An 11,425-nucleotide genomic window follows, 5' to 3' on the forward strand; every position below is an offset into this window, starting at 1 on the left:
TGATTAACTGTGGAATGTAGAAAAAGATTAAAAAGGATTCGCAGAATGGACCCTTTTAATGTCATATAAGCAAGCAAAGCACAGGTGTAATCAGTAACATTAATCGTGGCTGCATGACATTTAGGTGTGGTAATATGCATGCTGGTTTACTGGCATAGCTTACTGCCTAAATGGAAGTCATCCTTTATGTTACACCTGTGATGAGAATAACCCTACACAGATTCCCTCCAATAAAGAACATAATAATCATTTGCACGGTAGTAGTTAGTGTATGAGGCAGAGGGAATTCATTATTCATGTCATGTGTAGCTTTAATCCTCAGACTCTTATCCAAACTTGTGTAGAATTATTCAATAAAAGCTTATCAGAGAGGACAAAGAAATGCTAATGACCACAGTTCAGTATATGAAACACAAATCTGACTTTCACTGTCTGACAGTCTATTGTTTTCTTCCCTTGTATCTTTCCCTTTGTGTGTTTTCTTTTTATTTATTTATATATTTTTATACCATCAACTTTGATCTGTTTCTACTGAAACTGTTTCACCTTCAGAAGGGCTCCATAAATCTCTCTTGATCTCCCCGTGGATGAAAAGGCAGGTCCAGAATATGAATCAGCACCGGGCCAATACGGACTGTAGTCAGGCATAGCAGCATCTGAAACGTCTTTTATCTGTCTGCAGGAACATGTACATACACATACACACCAGAGGATGGTTTAGATTACAGGAAAAACATAGTCTGGTCTCTGCACTAACATCACTTCTTGAATGTTAATCTGCTGCAGAGGATGGTGATTTTAAGTGATACTGAGAAGGCAGACCTATTTCATCATGTCTGCACTATGGGCCATGGGCCACAATGGACTGACAGGCCCTTTAGTCTTTTTCTTTTTTCTTGTGATTGCATTTCACAGTTTTTATGGTTTTAAAGTTTTTGTATTTCTGTAGAGTTTACAGAATGTGTTATTAATTCTTCATATTGTTGTAGATAGATAGATAGATAGATAGATAGATAGATAGATAGAAAGAGCTTTAGTAACAACTTAACATTAACTTTACAAAATCTGATTAATAACAGAAGACATTTTAATTTAACTTACCAAGCTCACTTAATACTGAAGACAGAGTCAAAAGTTACGCGAAAAAGCTCATAAAACCTAAAACATATCGTTAATCTCTCCATATTAAACTGAAAAAATGCACCAACGGTTAACCGTTAGCCGTTAACTGCCTAAAATACAAAGAGTAAACGGTGGTGGTCGTTTAGTGCATATCGAATTATTATTCTAGTTAATTTGTAAAAATTTGACCAATAATGTGGTGTGAGATTCTGCTTAAAATATATATTAACAAATATACCGTACTAACTTGTAACACGGTTGCCACCTTGTGCCTGAAAGGGCAAACATACAGTCTAAAGTTATTTTTGCTCAGGCACTTTAGGTGTTCATGTACAAAACAACCGGGGCCCTGCGAAAACCTATCCACTTTGCTGGGAAATGTAGTGTAAAGAGCCGTTATCTCCACTCTGTATGTAACGCTCAGTACTACGACTCCCACGAACCCTTGCTGGCGCTCGCTCGTGTGGAGCGATATGGCGTCTTCTTGAAGCGTACATACATCGCAAGTATTTTATTGACAAGTGATTTAAGGTAAGTTTTAAATGTTATTAGTCGCGCATTTCACTGCAGTGTTTTATGTAGTGTAGACGTTTAACTCGAGTCAGGTTCAGGTGTTGCTTGTTTCGGCGGTTTATTGAAGATAGTTAGCATTTTTTGCTAAGTTGTTAGCTAGGAGCTAGCTTGTTCCAAATGATATGCATTGATTCTGCAGAGTTACTTGATCTTGTCTTGTTGTTCACGTCCCATATCATTAGTTAAGTTGACTTATTATTAGTGGTGAACTTTGATATGTTAGTCTGTTAGTCTTATAATGTACTTTAGATACTCGCAGGAGAATTACATTAAAGTGGTAAGGTAAAATAAAACCGTACAAGCCAACGACGCATGGATAAGAGCTGACATGCATTTGTCATAAACCAAACGTTTGTATTTGGAAGGCTGCAATGTGTTGACCGTTAACAGCATCCTCAGTGGACATTTGTCTTGCAGTCTAATAAAGCATGACACAAAAACATTAACAGAAAAACGAAATACTAGTCATATATGCTAAATTATGTAAAACATGATCAAACTCACAACACAAGCAATTTCTGTCAAATAATAATGTCGTTGGTGCATGGTTAGTGACCATTGTTTTTTACACTTTTTGCTTTATTATGAAGTTTTGACTGGAAATCAATTATCACCCTGGTTACTCTGAGGTAGATTATAACCACTGGGATATTTCCTTGTAACAACCTTCTGTTTTTGGCTGAAAAGGTAATAAGTATACCATTTAAAAAAGTACAAAAATGTAATTTTTTTATCCTCTGATTTTTTTTAATCTGTGCTCAAATAAACTTAAACTTGTATAAATTAAATATCCAGTATGCTTTTACAAGTTACCTGAACCTCTCATACATTTAGTGCATCCTAGTTTTATGTTCTGCAGGTAATCTGTGTGTTTATTTGTTGTAGAACTTGTTTTGTGTTTTCTAGCTATCATTTCAGCTCTGCCTTTTTTGTTGTATGAACTAAAGAGTTTGATGAAGTTGGAGCATAAACAAAATTAATGTTGCATTTGGGATGCTTAGCAATATAGTGAATATGATTGGTGGACTACAACAAAGAAGTTCTATGCTGTTGAATAACCAGACACCAACTACTATATTGCATTATGCATGACCTGAATTAAATGTTAAAGGTTTACTCAAAAATTACCTTGTGAGTAAATACCTTACAGTGCTGAATACCTTAAGAGCGTAACTGTGAGCTAGTCATTAATTCATGTCCCCTTAAAATGAATAAAGTACAGTTCATTATTAAGACCTACCCAAGCAAATGTCAAATAACTGTTTTTAACAGTAACAACGTGCTGTTTTTGGATTTGCAGATGGCAGCCGACTCCACAGACAAGAAGGATGCTGAATCCTCAGGGACCAAAGACAGAGAAAGGAAACGTAGCCGTTCACGAGAACGAGATCGTAAAGGCTCACCTTCTCGCAAAAGCCGTCGTTCTCGTGAACGAAATCGCTCAAAGTCTCCAGATAGGTAACTGAAATGCACCACAAATCTAGATTTAAATTCTTTTGTTATAATGTCTACATTATTATGTACGTTGAATTTATTTTGTTTTATTTATTTTGCACTTAACCTAAGTTTGCCTGATGTTGAAATTTAAAAAAGAAATTAACCATTTGTATCTGATTTTTATTCTTATGACAGAGAACGACGCAAAGACAAGGACAGAGACAAGGAGCGTGACAGAGATAAGGACAGAGAGAGAGGCCGTAAGGACAGAGACAGCCATCGACGTGATAAAGATCGCAGCAAGAGGTCCAGGTATGTGAACGCTGAAATACACAGCTTTGTGAGATGGAGAAGCATCACTTGTTAACATTAATACACTTTCTCAGAGCAAAACAAAAACTATGCTTTGCCCATTACTCTAAAGATTATTCATTCTGCGTTCAAGTCAAAGAGTTGTTGTGATTAACAGTTTACAACTTGTAAACAACATTCAAGCCAACGTCCAAGTTGTAATTGTGACTAAGAAACTGACAGCTCCAACGTATCTGACCTGGCACTTAATGTTCCAGAACTGTTCAACTGTATCCATGTTATTTTTTCGTATTTAAGAAAGTGTCAGTTAAAATAAGATGTTTCTTTTTCTGGCTCCTTTGGGTTATTGGACGTGTAAGAGTGGGTTAGATTACAATGAACATTTTGTTTAGGAATCATGCATTGAAATGACTGAATGTTTGTAATTTTGAAAGCGGTTGATCACACCTGTGTAAATTCACTTTCCTTTGTAGAAGTCTTTCTCCTAAGTCGAAAGACGCCAAATTAAAGAGAGAAAGGGATATAAAAACAGAAGAGGAGGAAGATGAAAAGAAGAAGAAAGAGAAGGTAAAAATCTGGTTTTCCTGAATCTTTCATACCATTACATCGTTTCTGAAGTCGTTAATCTGGGCGTTAAAAACATGTTGCTTCTGTTCAGGTCCAGCCTTTATCTTTGGAAGAGCTTCTCGCCAAGAAGAAGGCAGAGGAGGAGGCAGAGGCGAAGGTGAGAAGCTTCCTGAGGTTCTCATTTATCTTTTTCTTCTTAAACCAAAGGTTATTTTTTCCTGACTTCTGTTTTTGTTTTGTTCTTTTCAGCCCAAGTTCCTCTCCAAGGCAGAGCGTGAAGCTGAGGCTCTGAAACGGAGGGAGTTACAGACGGAGGAAAGGAGGAAGATGCTGGAAGATGAGAGAAAGAAGAGAAGGGTATTCCAGGACATGGGCAGAAAAATGTTGGGTGTGTATCAGCCTCTGGTTTATTCAGTTCTGCATGCTGTTTACAGAAGCATCAATGATTGTTAACTAAGAATACGTGTTTACAGAGGACCCTCAGGAACGTGAGAGGCGAGAACGAAGAGAGCGAATGGAGCGAGAGAACAACGGGAATGAAGACGATGACGGACGACAAAAGCTGAGAGAGGAGAAAGATAAAAGCAAAGAACTTCACGCCATCAAGGTTGGTCTTTAGAGAAACTGTAGCACAGATGAAACGCTGTATTTGTAAATATAAATTTGATTTGTATTGAGTCTGAAGCCCCGTTCAGTCTGGGTATATGTTTCTAGGGGAGGTGGGGTAATTTAAAAATGACCTGCGCTGGTTTAAAGTCAATGGAGTGGCCATGGAGCTCCCTGGTTGGCTTCCTGGCTTTGGGGTGCTTTAACATGAATCTATACTCCGTAGTATGATGGTATTCTGTTAGTACCCTTAACGATACTGATTTGGTGCCCAACCCTACAACAGACACCAAATATCGAATGAGTTTTGTGGCTCCTTGCACAAACATCCTGTCATGTTTGAATCAAACAGTAACAAAGATTTATGTAACAGAAACCTGCATGAATGATAAAAAAACCATCATTAAACAGATGAAGCCAACAATGTCACATATTCTGTGTTGTAAAAGTAAAGCTGCTGTGTGTAGCTGACCTTTCTGACCTTTGAACTTTTGTTTTCTAGGAGCTTTCCTAGCATGATCAAATTATGTATTAAAATTCAATATCTGAATGATGTAATTTACTAAATTTAATATCTCATCTTTACAGGAGCGTTACCTGGGTGGGCTGAAGAAGCGCCGGAGAACTCGTCACCTGAACGACAGGAAGTTTGTGTTTGAGTGGGACGCCTCTGAAGACACTTCAGTCGACTACAACCCGATGTGAGTAAACACGAAGGCACCGTCTCACTAACCCTCTTAAATTGAAGTAGCTCTTTTGTTTAGTTTTGAGTGTGTACCAGTCTGAACAACATGATGTTCCCAATCTGTGTCCCAGTTACAAAGAAAAGCACCATGTGCAGCTGTACGGACGAGGCTTCATCGCTGGCATCGACTTGAAGCAGCAGAAAAGAGAGCAGTCACGTTTCTATGGTGACCTGATGGAGAAACGGCGGACGCTAGAAGAGAAGGAGCAGGAAGAGTGAGTAAAACAGATAATCTGCTCTGTTTGTGGCTTTAAGAAGCCACAAGAGAAACTCAAAGTTTTGAAGCCTAATCCAAAAAATTAGGACGAGTGTATATTAAATAAAACTGACTGGAAAGTAGAAAATCACCCTCAACATGTGTTTATAAGACACATAAAGTATACACAGTTTGCAGTGCTTCAACAACTTCATGACGATATCTTTACTGTCTCCTCCACTCAGGACGAGACTGAAGAAGATGCGTAAGAAGGAGGCGAAGCAGCGCTGGGACGACAGACACTGGTCTCAGAAGAAGCTGGACGAGATGACGGACAGAGACTGGAGAATCTTCAGAGAGGACTACAGCATCACCACCAAGGGAGGAAAGATCCCGAACCCCATCAGGAACTGGAAGGAGTATTCGCTGCCTGCACACATCCTGGAGGTCATCGACAAGTGTGGCTACAAGGTCGGCACCCTGAGTCTCCACGTTGAAGCTTTCATGAGAGGAATATGACTCTCTGTAACTTTGATAAGAAAATAAAGCTGTTACTTAAGTTTCAGTTTTTATTTTCTTCTAATTGTCCTACAAACTGACATCTTCACACTGTGTATCACTGTCTTTGGTCCAAAGTAAATTTAATCACTGACAATGACTTCTCTCCTAATATCCAGGATCCAACGCCTATTCAGAGGCAGGCCATTCCTATTGGTCTACAGAACCGTGACATCATCGGTGTGGCCGAGACAGGTAGCGGTAAAACAGCTGCTTTCCTGATTCCACTGCTTGTCTGGATCACCACCCTGCCAAAGATTGACAGGTAACACAGTCCAGCCTCAAATAGTATCAAGTAAACTCAAAAATAATTTCTTCATTTTTACTGAGAGAACTATCTACTAACCACCATTGTTTTTTACAGGATTGAAGATTCAGATCAGGGTCCCTATGCTGTGATTCTGGCCCCAACTCGTGAGTTAGCACAGCAGATCGAGGAGGAGACCATAAAGTTCGGTAAACCGCTCGGTATCCGAACAGTGGCTGTGATTGGAGGAATCTCCAGAGAGGACCAGGGCTTCCGTCTCAGGATGGGCTGTGAGGTGAAGCATTCAGAAATTTAAATCTTTTGTTTCTTTTGGAGAAGCAGAAAAGCCTCTGAAACAGTCGCTAGATGATCTAAGTGTCTAAAGATAGCAGCAAATGTCACTGAAGTCTGTTCTCTACTTAAATAATTAGTCTTGATTCATTTTCTTTGTAAAAAAATGTTGAAAAAGTTCTTCATTATACTCTTAAACTCTAAGCCATACATTTGCCCAACTTTAAAGCAAACACTGAGAGATGTCGCAGTGGAGACAGAGAAGTGAAGATAACTTGTGCCTGGACTCAACATGTAGTGACTCTGCTAAAAGCCTGTTAATCAAGGGAGTAAAAAAGGGATAAAACAGCCCAGGGTTCAAAGGGGTTTTGTTGCCTTAACTTTTAACAAAAAAACATAATATTAGCCTCAGTAAACACACAGACTGTAACGATGCTTCGTACACAGAACACACACACACATTCACCAGCTGTGTGCCTTTCCTGTTTAAACAGATTGTGATCGCCACCCCCGGTCGTCTGATCGACGTGCTGGAGAACAGGTACCTGGTCCTGGGCCGCTGCACCTACGTCGTCCTGGATGAGGCTGATCGTATGATTGACATGGGCTTCGAGCCCGACGTCCAGAAAATCCTGGAGTACATCCCAGTGACGAATCAGAAGCCAGACACAGACGAAGCAGAGGACCCTGAGAAAATGATGATGAACTTTGAATCTGGGAAACACAAATACAGACAAGTATGTTTATCTGCAAACATCATTTATAAACCAGCTGCTCTATCTTTTTGTTTGTTATTAAGCTTTGTTTTTCCTGTTTCAGACGGTCATGTTCACAGCCACTATGCCTCCAGCTGTGGAGAGACTGGCCAGGAGCTACTTGAGACGTCCTGCTGTGGTGTACATCGGGTCTGCCGGCAAACCTCACGAGAGAGTCGAACAGAAGGTGTTGCTGATGTCAGAGGGAGAGAAGAGGTGAGACAGACACAAACAAGTGTAAACATGATACATGTAATTTATCTCTGGCAAGGTGTCTCACTGAGTGGTTTTGGATTGTGTGTGGTGCAGGAAGAAGCTGCTGGAGGTGTTGTCACATGGCTTCGAGCCTCCCATCATCATCTTCGTCAACCAGAAGAAGGGTTGCGACGTGCTGGCAAAGTCTCTGGAGAAGATGGGGGTAAGTCGCTGTAGACTGCACCAGTGGTCCAAAACTTTCTTCAAAGCACCTGAAGACTTGTTTTGCCCCTACTCCTTACTTTTAAGTGCCCCTTTGCCCCTCAGAGCAGAGTTAGAAGAGGTAGTGGTTGAAATCTTCCACTATAAAATCCGCTGTCTGTAGTCTTGAATGGTGCTTACGTAAACAGACCCAACTATGGCGATAATAGTATATTCACAATGACATTTGGCATTTATCTGATGGAGACAGAAAAGCAGCAGGCACCCCACATACAGAAGCTACACCCTTGCTGCAGTGACCACAGGCGTGAATCCGACCTGCAGCCCATGCTACCACTGTGCCATCAAATAAAGGCCAAAAAGCCCCAAAGAAATCTTAAAGAAAAGCTGGATTTCTTCCTAAAGTACAAAAACAACAAAAACAAAGTTTAACTTCTGTTGTTGTCTTCATCACGCAGTACAATGCTTGCACGCTGCACGGTGGCAAAGGCCAGGAACAGAGAGAGTTTGCGCTCTCCAACCTCAAGGCAGGAGCCAAAGATATCCTGGTGGCCACAGACGTTGCTGGTCGTGGTATCGATATCCAAGACGTCTCCATGGTGCTTAACTACGACATGGCGAAGAACATTGAAGGTAAGAATCCTCATTCTCACTTTTTGTTTTCTCTTTATTACCTTAATTTTTCCTTTACCTTCAACATTGAACTTGATATTTATTTTGTGAAAACAGTTGTGTAGAATTCATACACATGAATAAAAGTATTCACTAAGCTATCTTTGTGTTCTCCTCTTGCAGACTACATCCATCGTATTGGTCGTACGGGTCGTGCTGGTAAGAGTGGTGTCGCCATGACCTTCCTCACCAAAGAGGACTCGGCGGTGTTCTACGACCTGAAGCAGGCCATCCTGGAGAGTCCCGTCTCCACCTGCCCTCCAGAGCTGGCCAACCACCCGGACGCTGCGCACAAACCTGGAACCATCCTGACCAAGAAGAGACGCGAGGAGACCATCTTTGCCTAAAACTGGACCTTATATTCAGAACACAAACACACATCAGGGTCTCAGACTGTTTCACCGTGTTGTATAATTAATGTTTTTGGTCTCTAGGTAATTTACGCCCATTTCTTTTGTTCCCTTTCCACCTTACCTCTGTCACTGTCTGTCTGTTTTTGTCTTTTCACCCAGTCTGTTGTTGTTACCAGGTGCAGAAATAACCACAGCATCAATTTTGAGATTTTAAGGCTCAACCGTGGGCCGTTTGTCATCAATGTGCGCAAGTTTTTACTTACAGACGTGTAAATGTGGACTCAGTGTGAGATGTTTTGCTTCTATAAACAAGAAGTGATGCTATAACTGATCTGCACTGTATAAAGGCTACTCTTCAGATATCAAATGTGATAATTAGCAGCCAGGATGTGAGTGTAGACGAGTAGATATTACTGTGTTTCATTCATTTTCTGTTAGTTTGAGTTTCCTGACTGTTTAAGAGACCAAAGCCAGAGGTGACGGCCATTTTCTTTTTGCTTTAGACACATCCTCTGACTACGTTGAAATCCATCATTTTAAATATAAACATTTGTAATGAAGTGAAATACAGAAAATTTGAGTGACGTCTGGCTCATAATTGTCTTGTCTCTTAGTTTAAACTCAGCAAAGTCACACAACACAAACTACTGATACTACCTAGTTCAATGAGGTGAAAATTACGGTTTGGCTTCGAAGAGAGCACAGATGAGTTTCGTTTTTAGTTTAGTTCCCCTCTGAAAATTCTGTTTGGTAAAGTACAGAGCATATGACTGGGTAAATGAGAAGTGAATTATACCGCACAAGCTGTGTGAGAGTTTGTAAACAGATGTTTTAATGTAGTTGTGATGTTAAACATGCCCTCCTTTGACTTAAATGTATTAAGACTTTTCTCAGTTTTTGGATTCTTCATTCACTGTGGAAGCATGAGAGAAAAACAAAGTTTGCTTCATGAATTCAACCCAACACAACATGAGTAATATTAAACAAACGATGTTTTGAGGGGTTGAAGTATTCCTTTAACTTTAATTTTGGCTTATATTGCCATGAAAATTAAATGAAATGGAGTGAGGGGAGTGAGGGGAGATGTTAGCATAATGAAAAGCACCCAGAGTCTAGGAAATATACACTCACCAGCCACTTTATTAGGTACACCTTGCTAGTACAGGGTTGGACCCCCTTTTACTTTCAGAACTGCCTTAATTCTTGGTGTCATAGCTTCAACAAGGTGCTGGAAACATTCCTCAGAGATTTTGGTCCATACTAACATGATAGCATCACACAGTTGCTGCAGATTTGTCAGCTGCACATCCATAACGCACATCTCCCATTCCACCACATTCCAAAGGTGCTCTATTGGATTGAGATCTGGTGCAAAATTCTGACCCCACCATCTGAATTTTACAGCAGAAATCGAGACTCCTCAGACCAGGCATCTGACAGGAGTGGCACCTGGTGTGGTCTTCTGCTGCTGTAGCCCATCTGCTTCAAGGTTGGACGTGTTGTTGGTTCAGAGATGGTCTTCTGCAGACCTTGGTTGTAACCAGTGGTTATTTGAGTTACTGTTGCCTTTCTATCATCTTGAACCAGTCTGATCATTCTCCTCTGACCTCTGGCATCAGATGCTCACTGGATATTTTCTCTTTTTGGGACCATCCTCTGTAAACCCTAGAGATGGTTGTGTGTGAAAATCCCAGTAGATCAGCAGTTTCTGAAATACTCAGACCAGCCCGTCTGGCACCAACAACCATGCCACGTTCAAAGTCACTTAAATCACCTTTCTTCTTCATTCTGATGCTCAGTTTGAACTTCAGCAGGTCGTCTTGACCATGTCTACATGCCTGAATGCATTGATTTGCTGCCACATGATTGGCTGATTAGCTATTTGCATTAACAAGCAGTTGATCAGGTGTACCTAATAAAGTGGCCGGTGAGTGTATGTCTGTAGAAAGGTTCACAGCACTGTTAGAGTATATCTAATAATGAGTGTATTATTATGAAACAACAAAAAAAGCACCCAAACAATTAAAAGTACATAAAATGTCATGTTTATTTTGTTTTAAGTCATATTTCACTTAGCATTGTAAATCTATTTTCAAATAGAAAGCATTCTATACAGCATCAGGCAGGAAATGTCTCACTTTTTACACATTTGCTGTCTCTTTTTGATAAATAGAGGGAAGAGGCGTGTTGGGTCACGCTAGCACGCTGTGGTAGTCTGGTGGATACACGGTTATATTTAGTGCAGTTATTGCATTACAAAGCAACCATCCCAAAAAAAAGTAGTGCAATTTTTTTTTTTCATCTACTCACACAAAAAAGAGGAAGTCCAGATGGTCTAAGGCGTTTAAAGTTTTTCAATGTTAGGCTTAGTATTGCATACAGAATAAGACAGAGGAAACTAAATTATAACCCTTTGTAAAAATTGTGCTTCATAAATTGAAAAACCTCAACTGCTTTATCAGTTGCTGAATTGGTCCGCTTTGAAAAACATACTCTGCCAAAATATGATGACAATAGCTAATTGGTGAACTAAAACATGCAGGGCTTTAATAATAATAATAATTCACTCATTCA

The 11,425-nt window shown here is 40.1% G+C and overlaps 1 protein-coding gene across 1 annotated transcript; it reads left to right on the forward strand.

Annotated features, from left to right (window-relative positions):
- The first annotated feature begins 1,512 nt into the window (after positions 1–1,512).
- ddx23 (DEAD (Asp-Glu-Ala-Asp) box polypeptide 23) lies at positions 1,513–9,433 on the forward strand. The gene is made up of 17 exons (XM_050066013.1): positions 1,513–1,653; positions 2,996–3,153; positions 3,328–3,444; positions 3,918–4,011; positions 4,103–4,168; positions 4,261–4,399; positions 4,485–4,618; positions 5,206–5,318; positions 5,434–5,577; positions 5,804–6,029; positions 6,236–6,381; positions 6,481–6,658; positions 7,149–7,391; positions 7,474–7,625; positions 7,719–7,827; positions 8,285–8,459; positions 8,622–9,433. Exons 2-17 carry the CDS (start codon positions 2,996–2,998, stop codon positions 8,843–8,845), a joined length of 2,418 nt encoding a protein of 805 aa, XP_049921970.1. The 5' UTR covers positions 1,513–1,653; the 3' UTR covers positions 8,846–9,433.
- Positions 9,434–11,425: the final 1,992 nt, after the last annotated feature.

The sequence above is a fragment of the Epinephelus moara genome, chromosome 16, assembly GCF_006386435.1.
Source record: "Epinephelus moara isolate mb chromosome 16, YSFRI_EMoa_1.0, whole genome shotgun sequence".
Lineage (NCBI taxonomy): Eukaryota > Metazoa > Chordata > Actinopteri > Perciformes > Serranidae > Epinephelus > Epinephelus moara.

What these genes read in the sequence shown, in the direction of transcription:
- ddx23 (XM_050066013.1), top strand. Translation starts at nt 2,996, where the DNA reads ATGGCAGCCGACTCCACAGACAAGAAGGATGCTGAATCCTCAGGGACC. An exon ending in GGAAACACAAATACAGACAA is followed by an intron (nt 7,392 to 7,473) that starts GTATGTTTATCT and finishes TTCCTGTTTCAG; the next exon opens with ACGGTCATGTTCACAGCCAC. An exon ending in CATGGCGAAGAACATTGAAG is followed by an intron (nt 8,460 to 8,621) that starts GTAAGAATCCTC and finishes CTCCTCTTGCAG; the next exon opens with ACTACATCCATCGTATTGGT.